At 54.5% G+C, this 21,231-nt stretch overlaps 2 protein-coding genes across 3 annotated transcripts; both read right to left on the bottom strand.

The window, feature by feature from the left end:
• Nucleotides 1-1,190: 1,190 nt before the first annotated feature.
• On the bottom strand, nt 1,191-2,024 carry EXOSC6 (exosome component 6). The gene has a single exon (XM_068956371.1). The coding sequence runs from the start codon at nt 2,022-2,024 to the stop codon at nt 1,191-1,193; it is 834 nt and encodes a 277-aa protein (XP_068812472.1).
• A 106-nt stretch (nt 2,025-2,130) lies between these two features.
• Nucleotides 2,131-20,158, bottom strand: AARS1 (alanyl-tRNA synthetase 1). 2 transcript variants are annotated; one of them, XM_068955502.1, is made up of 21 exons: nt 20,117-20,158; nt 18,934-19,143; nt 17,718-17,906; nt 16,751-16,896; nt 15,173-15,364; nt 14,151-14,295; nt 12,937-13,082; nt 12,249-12,357; nt 12,017-12,167; nt 11,498-11,622; nt 10,746-10,890; nt 9,851-10,029; nt 9,179-9,292; nt 8,219-8,425; nt 7,055-7,239; nt 6,502-6,610; nt 5,888-6,001; nt 5,395-5,514; nt 4,704-4,790; nt 2,927-3,040; nt 2,131-2,524 (listed from the first exon to the last, which is right to left on the bottom strand). In XM_068955502.1, the coding sequence occupies exons 2-21, from the start codon at nt 19,075-19,077 to the stop codon at nt 2,339-2,341; spliced, it is 2,907 nt and encodes a 968-aa protein (XP_068811603.1). In that variant the 5' UTR covers nt 19,078-19,143; nt 20,117-20,158; the 3' UTR covers nt 2,131-2,338. The 2 variants fall into 2 exon arrangements, with proteins under 2 accessions (XP_068811603.1, XP_009688682.1); XM_009690387.2 differs by lacking the exon at nt 20,117-20,158 and adding an exon at nt 19,630-19,782.
• Nucleotides 20,159-21,231: the final 1,073 nt, after the last annotated feature.

Genomic DNA, 21,231 nt, shown 5'->3' with positions numbered 1-21,231 from the left:
ACTGAGTTAATGCTCTCTTGTGCTGGACACCTGCACCTTTCCCCTTTAGGGCAGGGAAACCCCATCCCAAATACATCCACAGGCAGACGACGCAGGGTGAGGTTTGCTGCTGCCACTCCTAATGCAAACTTGTACATAACCAGGAGCCAACAGAGGAATGGCTAAGTGTGCATGGAGCCCCCTCCCTGTGAAAGGCTGAGCCTGCTGCCTGGCAGTTGGCTGGACAAGTAGCCATGGGCTGGCAGTGCAGGGCACCAGGGCAAACGAACATAACTGTCAACAGCTGACTGCTGCTAGCAGACCCAGGCAGGCAGAAGACTCACCAGAAAAGCCTGATTTATTGTAAAAACCAACCAACCACCCAAACCAAACCATGTCTCTCCACCTCCCTGAAGCACTGTCCCGGCAAGTCACTGTGAAGTCCAAGCAACACACAGGCCGTACTGGTACACAGTTCCTGCCAGGGGCTGTTTGAGCCGTTTTGTGGATGGTTGTGGTGGGGTGTTGGTGGTGGGCTGGCTGGACACAGCAGTCTCATCCTCAGCACTGGGGCCACCTTCAGACTCTGGGCCTTGATGAGCTTAGGGGCAGCCTGGTAGACTCCAGTAGGCCCCAGTGGTGTGAGTGGCCAACTGCGGGGCTCCAGCAGGTGGGGTGGGGGGTCTTGGGGGAATCCAGTGGTTCAGGCAGCTGATCTTGCTAGTGTAGGCAGTCCCTTGGGTGGCCCAGGTGGGCTCCAGCAGTGTAGAGGGTGGCACAGGCAGGCTCTGGCAGCTGAGGCAGGGTAGGGGCTGCTTTGGGGGGCTCAGGCTGTGTGGGGGCCACTGAAGAAATGTAGGAGGCTCAGGTGGTATGGATGCCACTCGGGGGGGGGGGGGGGGCTTGAGCAATATGGATGGGCTGCTCAGGCATGACCTGGGGACTGGGAGGTCTCCAGTGATGCACGGGGTTCCTCAGGAAGGCTCTGGAGGTCTCCGGCAGTGTAGGCGGCTGCTCAGGTGGGCTCCAGTGGCCTCAGGCAGTTTTGGGAGCTGCTCTAGAGAGGTCGCTGGCAGTGCAGGAGACTGCTGGGGCAGGCTCTGGGGGTCTCTGGCAGTGCACGGGTACAAATCCGGAGGGCTCCAGCAGTACAGGGGCCACTCAGCTGGACTTCGGGGTCTCCAGCAGTGCAGGGGGCAGTTCAGGCAGGCTCAGGCAGTCGATGGGGTGGCCCGGCGTCGGGCAGCGCGCAGGAGGCTCTGCCGCAGCACGGGGTAGAGGCGGTGGCAGCCATCGAGGCCGAGGCGCAGGGCCTGGGCCCAGCTGTCGGGGGGCCCGCCTTGCCCACCGCCCAGCAGCCCCGACACCTGGTTGAGGGAGGGCAGCAGGGCCACGGTGAGGCAGGCGGCAGCGCGGCGCTCCTCGGGCTCGCTGGGCTGCAGCAGCCAGCCGGCGGCGGCGCCGGGCGGCCGGCACAGGGCGCAGCCCACCGCCAGGTCGTACATCTCCACGCCGGCGTCGGCGAGCGCCAGCGCGGCGGCGCTGACGGCGGCGGCCAGGGCGGAGCCGCCGTCCTGCAGCAGCAGCGCGCTGACGGCCAGGCGCGCCCGGGGGTAGCGCGCCAGCCGCACCGCCGGCTCCAGCGCCTCGCGCAGCGCCGCCGCCGCCTCGCGCTCCGCCTCGCGCGCCGCCGCCGCCCGCGGCCCGCGGCCCGCGAAGGGCGCGCGCCGGAACTCGCACACCAGCCGCCCCCCCGCTGCCGCCGCGCCGCCGCCGCCCGGCTCCGCCGCCGCCTCGCGCGGGCCCCAGGCGGCGCACAGCACCTTGGTGCCGGAGCCCAGCTCCACGTAGGCCGAGCCCTCCGCCTGGCTCAGCAGCCCCGCGCGGGCGAACAGCGGCCGCAAGGCGCACGGGTCCCGCCCCCCCTCCTCCTCCTCCTCGTCCGCCGCCGCCGCCGCCCCCCCCGGCCCGGCGGCCGCCGCCGCCCACACCTCCGGCGGCTGCGACTCCTCAGGGCCGCGCAGGCGGCGGTGATCCAGCGGCATCCTCCGGCCGTCCGCAGCAACGAGGCAGGCAACGAGGGAGGGAGGGAGGGAGGGAGGGGCGGAGGGAGGGAGGAGCCAGCCCGCCCCGCAAGGAGAGCCAGCGGCGCGCAGGGCACGGGCCCTTTATTAGTACTCAGCCATTGCTCAGCTGAAACTGCCCGCGCCGGGCAGGGCGAGAGGCGCCGCGCTCCCGCCCGCGCCTACCGCGCGGCCGCCGGAGCACCCCGACCCGCTCTCGCTGGGCCCCGCCGCCCCCGGGCTAGCAGCAGACGCTGGCCTCTGGCTGCTCCCCCAGGGCCAGCACACGGCGCCCTTCAGTTCTTCAGCTCCCCCAAGTGGAGCTTGGCAAAGTCCGTGGCCAGTTTCAGAGCCTGCTCCAGGCAGCCAACGTTCTTGCCTGTAGCCTGTGCAGAGACGTCTTTACCGCCGCCTTTACCATCCATCAACGCAGACACCTCCTGCACCCACTGACTGGCCTTCAGGCCCTTCTTCACTGTCTCCTGCACAGAGGGGGAAAAAGAAAAAAAAGAGGAGCTCAAACCTCAGAAGAGAGGCTAAGAGCACGGTGGGATAGGACAAACCTCTTTCCTTTGCAGCTCCCAGGGGTGGGGAGAAGCTATGCCAGCAGTCCAGTGGCAAACATCCTGCCTCGGTGTTTGCATGAGCACACTGAATGCTGGCTCTTCCTGCTTCTTACCAAAAAGATTCAATACCTCACCCCTCCTCTGACCCTGCAGCATGATAATAATGCAAAGGCGAGAGACCACAGCTGCTGCAAACCTGCATCTTTGGCCTTGCAATGTTAGATGCCGCTCCTCCAGCTGGTGGGTACCCCAAGGCTCAGAGAAAGGCACGCACACACACACGCACACACACACACACATGCGCACACTCTGTGTTACCTGGGGTACTTGACACAGGCAGGTGATTCTGCCGGCTTCGTTATCTACAGCAAAAAGCATGGTGGCAGTCTGGGGGGACTGAGTCTTGAAGAGCTTCAGAGATTCATTCAGCGCCTGTGGGACAACAGTCACGTCAGCACATCTTCCACCTAGCTTGCAAACAGCCCTGTTCCAGTCCCCACACAGCACTATGCAGCCATGACGAGGATGGTCTGCAGGTCTCTTCAGAGACCAGAGTACAACCCACCAGCCAGTAGGGAATCCGGACTTGTATTAAAACAGCTAGCAGCACCCTGTGGCGCTCGTTCTCCCAAGCACAGGGCCTCTTCATGTCCCTGGCTGTGGTGAAGTCGTGGCAGAGACAACCTGCTTTTCTGGCTGCAGGCAGCTGCTGAAAGCTGCACACAGCTACCTGACTGTGCCCCCTCACAGCTGCAGGGAGAGGGGACTGAGGATATGCTTTTATTTCCCTACGTTCAGCTATCTGGAGACTTGCAAAATTCATGGCTCTGCACCCACAAAGTGAATGAACCTGTGGTTTGGCTATAAGTGTAACAGACAGAGCGGAATATGCTCTGCTGTATTCAAGGGAGGGGGCGGCTGTTCTGTGGAGAGCAACAAGTCAGGAGGACTTGCCTGGAACGTGAAGAAGCTACAGGGGTATCGGACAATGCAGCCACACTGGAGAGACTAGGGAGACTGCCAGGCATCCTATTATTTCTAAGACAGTCATCCTTTGCTCTTGGGGACAGCACGGTACAGCACAGAGCTCCTGGAGCAGGCTCTCTAGTGAGCAAAGCGTTGCTGCAGCAGTTGGCTACTAAACACATGGCTGCTCCCCTAGGCTGCCTGCACTGCCATCCCCCAGGATTCACCCATCTGCCAGAGATGGGCTCACAGCCGCACGCTCCGTGGAGCATTCCCATCACCAGGGAGAATGCCGCATTGGCACCCTCTGTGGCAACAACCCTGCAAACAAAGCAACAGTTTCAACTCCCACACAGCTGTGAGCAGGAGCGCAGGCACCATGGAGATGGGGACAGCCAAAGAGAGTGGGTGGGAATCTATAAGCAGGATCAGCTCAGAGACTGCTGAAGCAGAAATTTAAATGGGACATTAAAACTTGATGGTTCCAACATCACAACAACATCGGCCCCCGCCACCTGTCACTTGCTAGGCTAAGCAGTGCAGCGCACACAAGAGAGCATTTATTCACAACAGCAACTGCTAGGAAAGAAACTTAACTTCTGTGTGGAGGAGGAGGAGGGACAGAGCAGTTTCATCCCTGACCAAAGAAGAACTTGAACCTTACTGCAGCAGATGCAGTGCCCAGGAGCTGGGGAACAGCTCTGCAGTATTGTCCTATCCATACACTTAGTCCAGGACACTGTGTTTCCAGAGCTGATTTGCAAGAGTCACAGGCAATACAACTTCTGTGGATCAGCAGACCTGCTTTTAAGAGTTCTTGCAGCCTGCATTTCATGACTCCTTTGAGATCCTTCTTATCTGGGACCCAGTGCAATTTCTGCATGGCTCCCCATCTTCCACCAGGTCTAGAGATTCAGCATATAGCCAAGACCCCCTCCAACATGTTTGTTAACCCAGGAGGTAGGACGTAGAGATCATCACAGTGGTCCTTCCCCCTCTTCACTAGCACTGCTGGCAGGTTGCAAGCTGGCTCTGTAACACAGCACTGTCTTCTCAAGCGAACAGGGACTATCTAGCTACTTCTTAAGCACAACCAGAGTTGTCGGGGAGAGACCAGACCTTCCCATACCTTTGCTGAGGCTCCGTTTTCCATTTCCATGATGACCAGTGGCTGGTTAGGGTGACTCTCAATGACTTGCTTTGTCTTCTCCAGCACCTGAGAACAGCAGCATTCAGAAGCTGAAGCATGCACATTGCATACGGACACAAAGAAGACCTGGGTAAAACCTCTCTGCAGCTACAGAGGCCCCCCAAGGTTCTCCCAACACACCCATGGCCCAGCCTGGAGCAGCCCCACACTGCAGAGCCAAAAGCAAAATGTGCTGGCAGGTGCATGTCTGATCTGCAAAGTAGCAATACTGCTGTGAGTGGTGGCCCCTCCAGGAAAATCCAATGAGATTCAGAAAGAACCCCATATCGCATGCCACTCAGGCACAGGGGCTCCACCATGAGGGCAGGAGCCTCCCATCTCCCAGGAGGTGCCGCAGGCCCTTCATGCTGGGGACCAGCAGCAGAGGCAGCTGTGCTAAGGGCAGTGGAAGCTCTTTACTACAGAGCGCCCCCATCATTTAACACAGTTGCAGAGGGTGAGCCAACCTCCATGCCAGGGAGGCAAGAGCCATAGTGCAGCCACCAGGTCTTGAGGAGAGAGCAGGGCATCCCCATTACTCAGCTCCCTTCTGTGCTGGGCCAAAGGGAAGCTCCCAAGGGAGCCCCCACAGGTTCTCCCAAACTGCCTTTGATTCCTGCATAGGGCTCACTCTTTTCTGGATGTTGGCTTTGCTTGCCCGGTCCAAGTCATCCATAACCTTCTTCAGTGCTTTAACAGCCTCTCTCAGCTCATCTTTCTGCCACTGTGGAATAATGGCAGTGGCCAGTGTCTGCAAAACAGGAAAGGGTTAGGTGACCACAGCACAAGGCAGGGGCTGCTGCACCACTCTCATGAGCCCCAAGCGCCTTGACTGGTAGAGCCCAGTAAGCTACCCCTCCCAATACCCAATGACTTCAGGAATGAGGTGCTGGCTGCAGCATCCACAGGACGCAACGCTTCTGCTTTGCTTGTACTCTACAGGACAAGACTACAGTTCGCAGGCAACTACACCCATGGGGATAATTGAGACCAGGTGACTCCAGACACTATCCAGGGAGATACAGGAGCAGGAAACTGAACTTGGGCCTTGTTAACATCACCCACTGCTGGCAATCAAGGACCCCACTCACTCTAGGAAAGTAGATTAGTGCCCTCATCCTCACCTCACTGAGATCTGCAATCTCCTTCTGTACATCCTTGTTGGGAGCTGTCTGGACCTTTACTTTGGCGTCCAAGTCAGACAGCAATTTCTTGAGGCTGTCTACTTTCCTGAGGGCCTAGTAGAATAAAATTCAAGTTATGTTTTGCGGGGAGAGTTACTGAGCTGAGCTCTGGCTATAAGAAGGCATCAGGAATGCTGCAGCCCCAGGCATGGGGGCTCCTATCCATTTCCCCGCTCAATGGGGAGTGCAGTGCCAGGGGCCTGAATAAATTCTGACACATGTGACTCCCAGAGGACTCTGTATGTGCAGCCCGTCCTGAAAATCAACATGAGCTTACCCCGCAGCCACCTCTGGGACCTACTCCATGCCCTTCCGCCACACTAACACGACAGCTACAGCTGAGGCTCCCCCAGCTCCCTCCTCCAGCTGTCACAGACAGGGACTTCCAGCATAGCATTCACTGACAGCAGCATCCTTTTCTGTGACTGAGTTATCTCAGTAGAAATACTGGTCAAATTTGATCGAAAGGAACCTTGGCACAGGGTTACCATATGGGTGTGCACGCACCAATGGTTTCCTGCAGTGCATGGACTTCACAGGGGATCATCCCTTACCTTTCGAGCTTCGGCACCACTGACTGCAACTATCCTCCGGATGCCTTTAGCAATTGCTTCTTCTGACACAATCACGAAGGGGCCAGCATGGCTAGAATTCTGCAAATGCCTTTGGAAAGAACCCAGACACAAATACACAGGAGAGACTTAAAAATCACTTCTTATCTCAGCAGGGATCAGCATGGGAACAAAAAAACTACCCTGCAAGGAGAGGCAGCAAGGGTGGAGACAGGACTCAACTCAGTCACCAAAAGTGTAAGAGCTTAAAAAAAAAAAAAAAAAAAAGTGGCAAAGGCTACGCTCCTAGTGCTGTCAGAGACCATACGTTTGAGCAGGGACAGCGTACAGGCAGTTTCCCTGCCTGCAAGGGCTGATTTAAAACATGGCTTTACTCAGGACAGTGCACTGGGAATGCAAAGGCTCATAATCACCACCTCCAAGCTCTGCCCCTTCTGTACCCAGCATACGTTACAGCAGACCTCAGGAGCTCAGGTTCCACAGGGACTCCTTTTCACCCACCCCATTGCCTTCCGCTGCCTCTCCAGATACTCACGTCCCTCCGCAGAACTCAATAGAAGTGATGGAGCCTGCGGGACCAGAGGGGTCAGCCAGCAGCTCCTCCACAGGGATGCCGATTGAGACCACACGGACAGGATCGGGGTAGGTCTCATCAAAAACAGCCCGCAAGCCTTGGATAGCTTTGGCTGCTGCGAGAATGCAGTCCTTGGCGTACACAGTCTGCAGAGGACAGGAAAGGGGTGCAGATAAGAGCTGGTCCTGCCAACTGTGACCAAAGGCCTGCATTTCCAAGGAATCCTGGCTTCCCCTGAAAGGTCCTGAAAGGAAAGTTACGTGCCTCACAGGAGGTGCAGTTTGTTGAGCTGCAGGGATCCCAGACTGATAACAGGTGCCCCACCTTCAAACTTCCTGATACCACATTCAGTGGTTTCTAACCACAAACTCCTGAGCAGAGCGGAGGGTTCCTTCCAGGGTTCCTTGCCGAGACAGGGCTGGTGCTGGGCTGAGCCGAGCAAATCTCTCGCATCGCGGTGGGTCTGATCACATCACTGTGAGGCCAGCCAGGCCTGCAAAACTACTCTGCCAAGTTCTGCTTGGCTCTCATAGCTAACACGACACTAGAGCAGGCAAGGAATCGCTCCAGCCCTGGAGAGGCCTCAGAACTAGTAAATAGAGCAAGGTACCACTCAAATCCTCTGAGGTGATGCAGATCTATGCACAGTACTGCATCAGCAGCTCAGCAGACTCCGGCTGGGCCAAACTTCCAGCATCCCAGATCATCCAAAAACTTGACCCAAGGCATTTTTTTCCTGATGTACATCCATACCCAGCCAAACACAAAGACTGAACACAGAGAGCCAGTCCATGTGGGAAGGATCAGTGGAAAACGGTGACCAAGACGAAACTTATCTTTGCCCTGAAAAATTGTGGGGAATGACACTGCAACAAATGTAGATCCATGTTACACTGCACAGTTCAGTCACAGGGAGGGGAAGGCACTGAACGAATGGGGTTCACACCAGATTCCTTCTGAAAACCAGTGCCTCAGCTGTCCACTGAGGCTAATTCAGATGCTGTGGCAAGCCTGGGCATGGGCCTGCCAGGAAAAGGACAGGATCCTTCCTAGGACTCGGGCAGTGAACTGACTGAGTAGCATCCCAGCCCACAAGGCCCTTCTGAACCTGACAGCCATACCCACCTTCGCTTCCTCAATTATCTGGTTGGCAATCCCTTCAACTTTCTTGATCTCCTGGGTAGACAAGGCTCCCTTGGCCGTGAAGTCAAACCGCAGCTTGTCCGGCGCAACCAGCGACCCTCTCTGGTCAGCCTCTCCCAGCACTGAGCGCAGGGCAAAGTTGAGGATGTGGGTGGCCGTGTGGTTGCTCATGACCGACCTCCGCCTGGTCTGAGGGAGGAAACCACTGTTAAATGGGGCCTTGCACTGCAGAGCCTCTAGCAGGGGAAGCGGAGTTTTCTGTACAGCTTCAAGAGAAACCTGAACCAGCTCAAGGTGGCTAGAAATAACTTGTCACAGCTGCTGCCCTGGAGCCTTGGCTTAAGAAAGCATGACATTCCTCATCCAATTTGCACACAGCATTTCCCTGGATGTCCCCTTGCTGGGCCTGTCTGGAGGGAGGCCAAGGACAGACCAGGTCATAGACACTGATCTCCCCTCCTCAACAGGTAAAAGCACTGCAAGATGGGAGCCTTCCCTCTTACTCCAGAGGAGCCCCTTCAGGGAAGGGAAACGCATTTTGCAGACTTGGGCTCAACCCAGCCCTCCCCGCAGCAGGCTGAGCCTGCTGGAGCAATGTCTGGACTAGGGCAGCCCACCTACTCTCTCAGCTGTCACCCCCCACCCAGTGGGGTAGCCTACATGTCTCAGCTCCCAGGCGTGCCCCAAACATGATTCTGCTATGGACCAGTGTCTGTAGCTCTGAGCGAGTGGGGTGTCATCCACCTTGCAGAAGGAGGAAGCCAGATCCCAGGCAGGAGGGCCACCACCCCAGCTCAACTGGAATAGCCATGCTGCTTGCCTGCACCATGTGCTGCAGGGAGAGCAGACCCTCATCTCAGAGCAGCACCAACAGAACAAAAAGAGAAAAAACTTTTCAGGGATGAGAGACGAAGCTATCTATTATACCGTGTCTTAACTCACCTCATCAATAGATAGATGGACCTGATCTCCTACTTTCAAGCTCCCATAGAGAGTTCCTATGTGAAGCACATAGCCCCCTCGAACTTGCACATTCTTCACAGTGAACTCTGTTTTCTGTACAAAGAGAGAAACGCACTCAGTGAGCAGTGAGACAGGCCAAGGGGGGTGACAGTCCAGCCAGAGGCCTTGACTGCAACTGGAAAAGCCTCAGCTGAGAGAGAGCTGGACTGGTGTGTGAGATAGGAGCAAGCTAAGCACACCCAGGCATAGCATGCAGGGCTGCAAAACAGAGAACTGAATGAAGGACAAGGCGGGGCACAGTTATGGAACATGGCAGAGCTGAATGAGCTCCCCACCTCATGGCTGAAAAGCACCATCATTCAGCATAGCCGCATAGCCATCCCAGCAGCAGCACCACTGCAGGCACCGACATCCTAGTGACAGCCTAACACCGCAGCACAAAGTTTAGTGCAGCTTCCCAAGAAGCAGGGGAACAAACCCCAGCACACCTGTGCCATGCTGCACCCCCAAAAAGGAAACCTGTGCAACGTCCGATGCCTGCCATGGACATGGAATTGCTAGAGCTTGTTTGATGCCACTTTCCTCTCTGCACACACCCACCCAGGCCCCAGCTCAGATCAAGCCTAGTGACAGGCTCTCAAGCCCACTCACATCCTCCCTGCCGGCGTCGTCCTTGACCATGTAGCCCTCGTCATAGATCTGCCCACCCTGCTCAGCGTAGAAGCAAGTGCAGTCCAGTATTATCCCACACTCCTGGCCAGTGGACACTTCCTCCACAAACTTCTTCTCCCTGCGGATGGCTTTCACTGTGGCCACGAGGCTCCCAAAATCTGTCACCAGGAGGACAGGCAGTATCAGCAGAATAGGAAAACCTTGCAGAAACCTTGTAGAAGCAGAACTTCACAGCAAAGGCTCCCAGCTATTGCACAAGCTCATGGCAGCTATTTACATAACGGGGCAAAGAGGAAGAACTAGGGCAACATTTAGCTGGGGAACAGGGAATCTGATTCAGTACTGTCCAAGGCAGGGAACAACACTTCTTTCCACACTTCCGCAATGTAGGCCAGCAGCACACATGGCTAAGAGCCTGGGGCTTCCTGGCTATCCAGCAAATCAAAGAATTAGCAGCAAGAGACAAAACCAGCAAGTGCACCAAGGACTCTCTAACAGACCAAGGAGCATCTGCAAAGTTCTGTGGCGCTGGCAAGGGGCAGCTGGGAAATGCAGACACTAGAGTGTGGAGACAAGAATTTGCAGGGAAGAGGAGTCCCCTTAAGTCTCTCTGATCAGGTCAGTAGCAACTGATGTAAATGGTTCCTAGAGCAGCCCTTGAACAGTCTGCATTTCTCTTTCTCTGCTCAATTTATTACAAACATGCTATTCACGTGCGTGCACTTCTCCCACCTCCGTGACCCAAGGAAGGCGAACCCAGAGGGGCCCTTGTTGAGGTACATGCCAGGAAGACCTGACAAAACAGCTCCTGCCTGTGAGATGTGCGAGGACAGGTTTGGCAGCAAAGGATAGTTCTGAGAAGGTTTTCCCATACCATAGACACCGCTTGGATCTGAAGCATAGCTGTATTTTGGTGAGTCGTCAGTCACCTCCAGCCCTCGGGCCCTTAGCTCTTCAATGGCATAAATGTCCAGCATGAGGAGGTCCTCCCCTCCAGCACCCTTGCCTTGGGATTTAAGCTGCAAATGACAAGCACAAAAGTTTGAGAAAACCCACTTCAGTGCTGGCTTGCACGCACCTGCCTGGACACACACCTCTCACTCTCTCATTCCTGAAGGTTGCCTGGATCAGAGCTATGCTTGGACAAACACACACCAGCAGCTGGAGTGCTTCCACCTCTTCTGGCTTCAAAGCAAGCTGGTAGCCAAAGCAAGTCTGAGTCCAGTACAGGCAGGGCAAGTACTTGGCCTGCTCATCTGCCATTCTGTGTTGCTGCAATGCATGCGTCAGGAGACACACCCAAGCTACAGGCCTGACTGGACACTCTGCTCCTCAGATAGGCAGGAGCAGGACTTCTATGTGGACGAGGAAAAGCGCTCCCAGGACTTACTAATTCTGTCTGAAGGCTGAGCTCTGGGCCACAGGCCTCATAAGGTTAGTGCACAACTGCAGAAAAAGCATGTCCCATAGTGAGTCCCGCGTTGTGCTCTGGATTCTCCCATAGGGCACAGGGCACTCAGGGTGTGAGTGTACCATATAAGAAAGCAGCAGACTCGTGACCACAAACTTAGAGGGGAAGCCTCCTTGCCTCCTCTCAGACCAGCTCCCCCTGGAGCTGTTGTCTACCTGCGCATTTTTCCGTTCTTCTTCAAAGCCCTCCATATCCACAGCAAGGCCCTTCTCCTCTGCGATCAGCCCAGTGAGATCCACAGGAAAACCATAGGTGTCATACAGCAGCCAGGCAGTGTCACCTGCAGAGAAAAAACAGAGCAGTCAGCACACCTGCTCCATGAGCCATCGCTCCTCTCCCTGCTCTTCCACTGGCTGTCCCACCCAGCTGGCTCTGTGCTATGGCAGTCAGTAGTTGGCAGGGTAGAAAACACGTCTCTGGTGAACAAGAACACCTAACAGGCTCTTCACCAGAGGTCTCAGAGGCAGAGAGATCACATGTTGCGTCCGGTCAGTTGCAGACTTGAGCAAGTGAACGCAGATGGGAGAAAAATGGGGTGCCCTGCTCAGAGCAACAGGCTTTTGACTCCAGCTCTCTCCTTCCACATCTTCCACCAGCTCTCAGCTCCCAGCCCAGCTAAGCCCTGCCTCAGTCCCAGACAACAACCATCTGGAAAGGAGAAGTCACAGCCTTACCAGGGATGCTTTTACTGTCTCCCAGGCTCTGGATCTTCCTGTCCAGGATGCGACGTCCTCTGCTGAGCGTTTTCAGGAACTGATCCTCTTCTTCATTGATGATGTCTTTTACCATATCTGGGTCCTTCTTCAGCTCAGGGAAGGCATCCCCCTGCAGATCCAAGAGGATTAGTCCTTCAGCATGGTGATCTGTGCACGCTAGCAAATACAGTGGAGTGGGAAGGGAACTTACCAGCGACTGCACCACAACATCAACCAGTGTAGCAAAGAAGCCCTTGGGGGCGTTGAGCTTCTCATGGGAGTAGCGCACAGCCCGTCGGAGAATCCGTCTCAGCACGTACCTAGGGGATAGCACAGCCTCTCACGCAAACATTACACCTCTGATTCATTCCTACCAGATCCATCAGCATCCACCTACCAGCACGCCCTCCCAGGATCAAGAACGCAGGGTTCTTTCCCTTCTCTTCACATTTCCTCTCAAATAACTGCTTGCACCAGCGGCAAGCCAGAGGTGAAGTGATCAGCCTCAGCCCCGTTCCTCAGACTCACTGGGTGCCTAGAATCAGTCCTACGAGTGGTGCCCACTGCACAGTGTCCCAGCCTAAACTTCATTGCTTTTTTGACAGCAGCATTACTGCAAGCCGAGTTTTGTGCCTACCTGTCCATAATGATCCTTTCTGGGGTTTGATATAGTGGGACTGGTACTCACTAGAGCACTCGGAATGAAGTGTCTTCATCTTTTGGGGGACTTTGCTGCAGGGTTTTTTAAAGTGTCAAAGACACTGCGGCAAACACTCTTCTATCTACTGCTTCAGCGATGTTTTCAAAGACATTTCAAAGACACCTGAGACCCCGTTCCCCTCAGGAAAGCTGTGCTGAACAGAACAGAAGCAGCAGCACCAAGGCAGCTCCCTTCTTACCCTCTGCCAGTGTTGTCAGGTCTGCCCCCATCAGAAAGGGCCAGCGTGATGGTCCGTGCATGGTCAGCCAGCACACGGTAGGCCATATCTATACCATCTGCATCATCAGCACCGACCTGTCCCTTGTATGGCCTGGCGCCAGTGCCCTGTGCAGAGAGAAGGTAAAGGGCATAGCAAGGATCAGCAACGTGGCAGAACTGCAGGGAAGTCCCTTACAGGCCAGGCTCATCCCCCTGCCCAGGGCCACAGGGGGATGGCACACTCCTCTTGGAAGAAGGTGAGCCGACATACCCAGGGAAGACTGAAAGCTGCTGGGCTCTGCATGGTGCCAGAGCCTGCATTCGCAGGGCCAAAGGATGTCCAGGGCCAGAGGGAGGTAGAGTCAATTTACCACAGCATTAAGAGCCCAAGTCAGCAGAGCTAGGGAGAGGGACAGAGCGAATGCGGATCCAAAGGGGAAAACATGTTTGGCATATTGGCTCATAGACCCTGGCCTGGTGTTAACCTGCCCAGGCAAGAAGCCTTTCCAATTCTGTTACGTGGGAGAGGGTCCCAGCTTCCCTTTTCCGGGCTGTCTCTATCTCTACCCATGAGAAAGGCCCTGCCATAATGGAGTGCCTGCACATGGTGCAAGCCTCGCACCAAGGTCCTCACAGTCAGGCTTCCAGCATAACCACACTCAGCAGGAAAACAGCAAGAACACACTTGCTCTGCCTAGCCAGTGGCTTTAACATATGAGAATCCTGGCCCTCTAACGCTAAAGCTCTGCCCACGATCCCTCTGAGGGACAGGAAGTATCTGAGCTCTTCTCTCTGTGTTTTCTCCAGTACAATCTGCAGCTGGAAAGCTCTGACACTTCCATAGGAATACAAAGGTTTGCACATGCACAGAGGGCTCACAGCACTTGCAAGCAGAGAGTTCCTGGCACTGGTAACACCTCTCCCCATCCAGGAAGACAGAGCAATTGTATGCTGGTTCTGGAAGTGACATTTCATGGTTTACGCTACAGACCTCTCTGCAGAGGATTTCTGCAGATCAGCACAACACTATGTTCCAGGTAGAACTCTGAAGGACAAATTCTGCCTCTGGATCCGGTGCTCAGTGGCACCATGTGCTACCTACCATATGGCAAAAGGATGTCTCTTGGCCAGAGCATCTCCCACTGTCAGAGATGACCAAGGAGTGCATGATCAGGACAGCACCCCTGTTCATACCTTTTGGATGGCTTCAAAGTAAGGAATGAAAAGGTCAGTGTCGTAGTTGGACATCTTGTTCTGCAGCACAGAAACCAGCCTCTCCAGACCCATCCCCGTATCAATGCTCTTCTTGGGAAGAGGTTTCAGACTCCCATCAGCTTCCCTGCCAAAACCCAAAAAGGAAGACAAGCCATTATGGATGGAGGCACTGCAGAGATACGTCCATCTCTCCTCTCATCTCTGTGAGATTTTGTTCCGTAAGATTTAAGAGATGGGCACATATACAAATCACACACAAGGGAACTGTGATAAAATATAATTAACAAGATCTTCAACAACCACCTAGATCCAGAGCAAGAGGGCTTCTCTTTCCTACTTAATCCCTGACTGGTGAGCTGAGGAACATTCCTTATTTGTCCCCCAAGTCAGGTGTGACCAATCTCTTCTGTTCAGGTTGGATGGGGAACAGAACATCGCAAAGCGCACGGCTCCTGGACAAAAAGGAACAGCTAGTAATCCCAATCCTGTTGGCCTCGAAAGCCTGATGGGAGATACGGAGACACTGAAGGGTGACTCTGAAGGACTGAATGAAGAGCAAGGTTCCTAAGAGTGCTCCCTAGGTCAAGGACAGCGTCAAGCCCGGTCTCCAAGTGCCCCAACTGCTCTCACTTCCCAGTAGCGCAATACTAAAGTTCAGTAGCTTACTACAATTCCTAAATTGCTGAAGGTGCTTGTAGGTACAGGAATGAGGCTGTAGCAAACAGCAAAGCAGTAAAGAGGCACCTGGGTTAGAAGGCTGAGAGAGTAGCCAAGCTGCTAAGTTGTGGTGAAGGCTGACAGGAGAGAACGTTCGTGGTTAATGGGACTCTTCATGTCTAACGAGGAGCAGCACGGATAAACGCACTCCCCGTTCAGCACCTCAGAAGAAAAACATGCAGAACTGTCAAAAACGTGGTCTTGTGCTAGCTGTCACTAACTGCACAGCCTGAGCAACCTCCCATACAAAACCAGAGCCACGTGGAAAGGCAGGTCTCACCCACCTGTTGAACTGTATGAACACCAGGTTCCAGATCTCCAGGACATTGGGGTCATCCTGATTGACCAGGTGTGAGGCATCTCTGTCCCCAATCCGGTCGTAGTGGATCTCGCTGCAAGGGCCACAGGGGCCCGTGTCTCCCATTTCCCAGAAGTTATCCTTCATATTGCCGGGCAGAATCCTACCCTCAGCCAGCCTGTAACGAGAAGCTCCTGTTAAACAAGAGACTCATGGCAAGGTAGGAATCCCCTAAACTGAGGACTAGATCAAAGAAATCTCAGTTCAGCAGTTCTCTGAATGGGCAGAAGAGTTGTCAGGGTCCTGAGATAGACCAGTCCAAGAGTCTAACGCCCAGGATCCCACTACCCAGATTCCTTGCTGAGCAGGATCAGGCAAGCACCAGCACCCGGCATCTGCCTCCAGTGGAGGCAGAGGCCTACAGAACTTTTCAGTGAAGCCCCAATCAGGAACAAAAGTGGATCTCCAACTGTAATGCATGCTAGGCAGGTTTGGCCCCACAGTCTAGATCTGTGCCACTGGGCCCATAACAGCAACATAACTTTGGCGCACCCACAGCTGGACTACTAAGCACAGTTCTGGTTTCCACATCTCAAGAAGGGTGAGGCGGAAGCAGAGAAAGAACAGAGGGCAACTAAAACTACCTAGGGGTGGAACATCTGCTTGACAAAGAGAAGCTAGAAACAGTAAAACTCTTCAGTTTCGAGGGGAGAAGACTGAGGGTACACTATGATTGAGAGTTACAAAAATCCAACAGGCTCAAAACAGGATCAGACACACTCTAGAGGAGCACGTCCCTAGAGGATAAAGGGAATAGAAGGGCATCCCTCTAACATCCTTAATCCAATAAGAGCAGATTCGGGGGGGGGGGGGGGGAAGGGAAGAAGGAGGGGAACAGAGTGCAGATCACAGCCAGGCCTGCCTGCTTGCTTTGAACAGCATCTCCTCCTCCTGCTGTCAGAGGCAGCACTCTGGACTGAATAGATTGTTGGTCTGACCTAGCAGGGCACTTCTTACGATCTTAAGCTTATACAAGAGATTTTGAAACGCAAGACCAAAGGCACAGGCCTTAGCCTCTTCCACATAATACCAATGCTTCCCTTTGGCTTTGCAGCTCCACCACTCTGCAAACATTTTTTGTGACATGCCAATTTTGCTAAAACTTCCTGTTACAAGTACTCTGCCACATAAGGCATGCCACCCTTCTCTGAACAAAGGCAGATGGTTGAATAAGTTGTGAAAAATGAGAGATTTCCTGACGTGAGGAAATGCCTGTCAAGATAAAGCTGGCAATTTGAGTGTATGACCATAGGTCCCAGATGTTTTCCTTGGTTTAGATTTCCTCTCAGTTCAAACCCACCTTCCTCAATACTACTGACCTCTTGCACCTGCTGGCTAAACCGGGCAGAGCTACCAACACCCAGAAGCGCACCAAAGCTGGGGACGAGTAGACCCAGAGACATATGGCCTCCTCAAGCCACAGAAGAAGCCTCCAGCACTGCCCAGCTGATACCTTCCCTATGACGCATCAAAACATGCGGCTTCCTTGCTTGAAGGACCTTACCCCAAATCCAGCCAGATCTGCTTGCACTCCAGGTCTGGCTGCAGTCCTGCAGCTTCATTTCCACCAAAGTAAGTGACATAGAGTCTTTCAACAGGGATGCCAAACTCCTTGGTGAGAAGGTCCAGTGCCAGCTTACAAGCAAGTTCCTAGAGAAGGAAAGATGACGTGAGCAAGTGAAAGCAAAGAGCTTCTCCTCAACATGCAATGCCTGCCTATGCAGAGTACTGGCTGCTGTACTCACTAGGTGAGTGCAATCTAACCAGAAAGTCTCTCAAACATGCAGAAACCTTCCACGCCTGACTTAAGGCCATTCAGAAGATCAGGAAGCTAGCCTCTGCACAACATTTCAGCCAAGTCTCTCCAGAGGCCTCCCTGTGCTATCAGGTCTACCAGACAGGAGATGGACCAGAGCAGCTCTCTACAAAGGAAACAGCCAAGAACTTACAGACTTTTGTTGTAAGAAATACATAAACTAATATATGCAGCGCACAGGGCTCAAGGAACACGCACGTGGCTTTCCAGATGCAGCCAACTTAGCCCCTAGCAGGTTTTCTGCCTAAAAAAACCCTTTGAAATCTGCTACTATGCTGTATTCTTAGCATTCCCTTTGTGAAGCAATCCCCTCTGTGATCCCCTTATGATCACTCCTGTTTGAGGTCCATCATAGTCACAGCGGACGCAGCTTCCCATGGCTCCAGGGCAGTGACTAACACCTCTACCTGAAGACTCCAAACCAGCAGCAATAACATAAACAGCTTTGTAAACGATAAGAAATTAATCTCAAAACATCCTGCAGGGTGCGGTTTTTCCTCTAAGCTCATTTATTCCAAAGGAGCCCAGCATGCCTTGGGAACCACTCTGAGTCGAGGTTTTTTTTTTCCTCTTGGTACATTTGTAGGACAAACACTCTGGTGAGTTCGTGGAGACATGTAACTTTGTGCAAAAGATTCAGGTCTGCCAATTTTACCTTGAAATAATCCCCAAAGGACCAGGACCCCAACATCTCGAAGAAGGTGTGGTGGTAGACATCTTTTCCCACATCATCCAGGTCATTGTGCTTGCCCCCAGCTCGGATGCACTTCTGAGTGTTAGTAGCTCTGTTCAGTTTAGCCAGCGGGTGTGAGGGGTCAATAGTATTGAGGAAGATGGGTTTGAACTGTGAGGAGAAAGAGGAGAGAAATCTAAACCAAGAAAAGCATCATAAGCTCATTTTCAAATGTTGCAAGCAACAGCAAGACAGTGAACGTCATCCACCTCATGGTATGTCACCAGCCTGGACATACGTGAACTAGCATTCAGAATCACCAAGCCTGCTGTCTCCCTTGCGGAAGAAGGTGCAAAACTGTCTGTAACTCAGGACATACACATGTTCCTGGAGCATACCAAGCCCCAGGACTTCCATAGGGACTGAAAGTAGTCCGATTCCCAGCTGGCAATAAAGTCAGCGAAAACTGTGCTGACTTCCTGTGGAGCACTTTCAGCAGCCCAGCCTCAACCACTCATCAAAGAAGTAAGTTATTAGTCATTTGTGCTAGGATTCTTCATGCTAGGATTCTTCATGCAACTATTTGCAGCACCAGCTGTGGTGCCAAGGGTCAAGGAAGGGATACCAGCAGTGCTCCCATGGCTGCACAGTCAACCCAATGGACACAGGAACCTCTCCCAGTGTTTCTGCCAACTTTGCAACAGAGCAGGGGACTCCAGCAGATGCCCCAGCCACCTCTTTGTGACGAGAAAGAGGATTATGAAAACAGCAATGACTTTCCAACAATCCAGAGAAGAGTTTGCTAGTTTGTTTGAAAACTCTGCCTTCAGGATACAAAGGACCAAATCTTAACCTCACTAAAGTGAGATCAGAGCAGGGCGAGGAAGCTCGGCCCAGAGACCAGCCACCGAAAGGTGGAGAGAGAATTGAATTCCCTGCAAATTGAAGTGTTTACAGAGCCAATCACACCTGGAAAGGGGTTACCCAAGAGGAGAAAGGCAAATGCATTGCCATCCAAGAGGCTGCAAGAGGCTTTAGACTCCACCTAGAGCTTAAGAAACTATTGGTAAATTCAGACATCCAGGAGGAGCTTATTACAAAGGAGCGGGCTTTCCAAAAGCTCTGCAGACAGCTTCACAGATTTCAACTGCTAGAGGCAATGTTCATAAGAACCGCAGTACCAGAGTGGAGAGCCTACCTGATTCATGCCAGCATTGGCAAAAAGCAGCGTGGGGTCATCCAGGGGGATTGTAGAAGAAGAGTGCACATACGTGTGCTTGTTGTCCTTGAAGAAGTCAATAAATCGTTGCCTGATCTGGCTAGCTGTTAGTGTAGCTTCCATCTTAAAGCTGTAAGTCACAGCTGTCAAAAGCAAGTGGAAGGGAAAGCAGCCAGGCCTTGGTGCAATCTGAGGGGACAGCAATTAACAAGGCTCTTACATGAAGACATCAAGTTGTCAACTCAAGCAGTAACATCAGGGTCACTGCCTTCACCTCCTAAAAGGGTTTCCCCATGTTAACAACTGCTCTAAACTGGGGAGTCAGTGAACCATCAGTCTGCCCCAAATGGTGCTGATCCCAAACCGACCTCCCCAACTTCCCAGTTCTACAGTACCAGCTCAAGTTACCTGTTTTTTGAAACCATGTATTCGAAGATATCCAGTTCACCTGGATACTGAACTGTTAGGCAGAGACTGTGTCTGCCTCGCTCTGTCTCTGGGGAGAACTGCTAAGCCCTAAAACCGTTCAAGGTGAATAAATCACAGACTCATACAATGGCTGAAGTTGGGAGTGACCTCTGGAGATCATCTTCTCCAACTCCCTCACTCGAAGCTGGGTCAACTATAGGGATGCCTGGAAATCTCCCCTAGGAGCAATCACATTATGTTACCCACACCAGTGACAGGAGATAGTTTGGAGATGACCAGCTCCTGGACGCTGTAACTGGTACTTAAGACTGTCCTCTGCCTCCGAGAGAAGCGGGAAGAAAAGCCTCCCCCAGGGGCTCTGGCTGAGGAGCCGGCACCGGCGGCACCGCCGCCATCCACCCCCTCGCCACCGCCCGCCTCCCGGGAACGTCGTCTCGACCCGGCGACAGCAAAGGCTGGCCGTGGGGGCAAGCCCCAAACGCCGGCGACCGCCAGAGCCGCCGAGAGCCCCGCTGAAGTCCCGCAGACCGCCGTCAGCAGGCCCAGCGCCCGGGCCCCGGCAGCCGCCGGCCGCCATGGCCGGGCCGGGAGCCCCAGACAGAGGCAGGCTCCCAGCACGCCTTGCGGCGGCCCCCAAGCACGCGGAGAGTCCGGCTCACGCCCCAGCAGGGCCGCCCAGGCCGGGAGCGCTCTGCCGCCAGCCCCCCCATCCGGCACGGCCCCCCGGCTCTACCTCCGCGGCCGCCGCGGCCCCTCGCTCTGCACCACCGGCCTCGCCGCAACAGCCACCCCGCCCCCGGCGACAGCGCTGTGCTCCCCTCCCCGATTGGCTGCCGGAGCCGCCGCTCAGAAGCAGCCCCGCCCCCTCCTCTTGCCCGAGCTAGAGGAGGGGCGCCCGCTGGCTGATGCAATGGCGGGACGTGTGGCCACGTGACGCGGCCGGCATGAAGCTGGGCGGGGCGTCGCCATTTGAGGCGTGACGACGTTGCCGCGGAGCGTTGCGGGCCGTAGGCGCTAGGCAGGAGGCTGCGGGCTGCCCAGCCCGTCACGGGGCGGTGGGCAGGGACCGCAGGGACCGCAGAGGCCGAGGTCGCTGGCCCCTGGCCCGCCGCCGCCCTTCCTCTGTGTGGGCGCTGTGATCCTGCCTTATGGCAAGGCCTTGGCGAGCCCAGCCCCGGCCCGCTGTCATGTGCAGGCCTGAGGTGTTGCCCCCTGGCCTCTGGAGGGCGACAGGCTGCTAGAAAGGCTGGAGCCACGAAGGGGATAAGGGAGAAAAAGAGCCGGTCCAGGAAGAGTGGACTGGGTGGCTGCCAGCAGTGATCAAGGCCCTCCTTGACTGCCTCTGTGGGTTAACGCGGCAGGGCTCCCTGCATGTGACTAAGTGGTTGCAAAACCTCCGCATCGGCCTGAGGGGACCAGTTCATGAATAAGACACACTGCGGGGACCAGTTCATGAATAAGACACACTGCGGTTGTTCAGCAATCACGCTCAGTTCACGCGGTCAGGGAGCTGCAGGTAATGGAGGTGCACAGCCTGAGGCAGAGGCAGTGTTGATAAGCTAGGCCTGGAGAGGTTTGACACAGAGGAAAAAATTCACTGTGAGGATCATCAGGCATTGAAAGAAGGGCCAGAGAGGCTGTGGGATCTCTTTCCTTGGAGGTTTTTGAGACCTGACTGCGTCAAGCCCTGGGCAACCTAGTCTGAAGTCAGTGCTGTGCCAGCTCTGAGTGGGGCTTGGATTTGAGCCCTCCTGATGTCCTCTCTGATCTGAATGGTTGTGGGGTGCTTCAATAGGATCTTGGATGGATTTGTCTCGTTTCTTCTCCACAGCGTCCCTTCTGGCCCCT

Source organism: Struthio camelus, chromosome 10 (assembly GCF_040807025.1).
Source record: "Struthio camelus isolate bStrCam1 chromosome 10, bStrCam1.hap1, whole genome shotgun sequence".
Lineage (NCBI taxonomy): Eukaryota > Metazoa > Chordata > Aves > Struthioniformes > Struthionidae > Struthio > Struthio camelus.
This window is presented reverse-complemented; position numbering and strand designations above follow the sequence as displayed.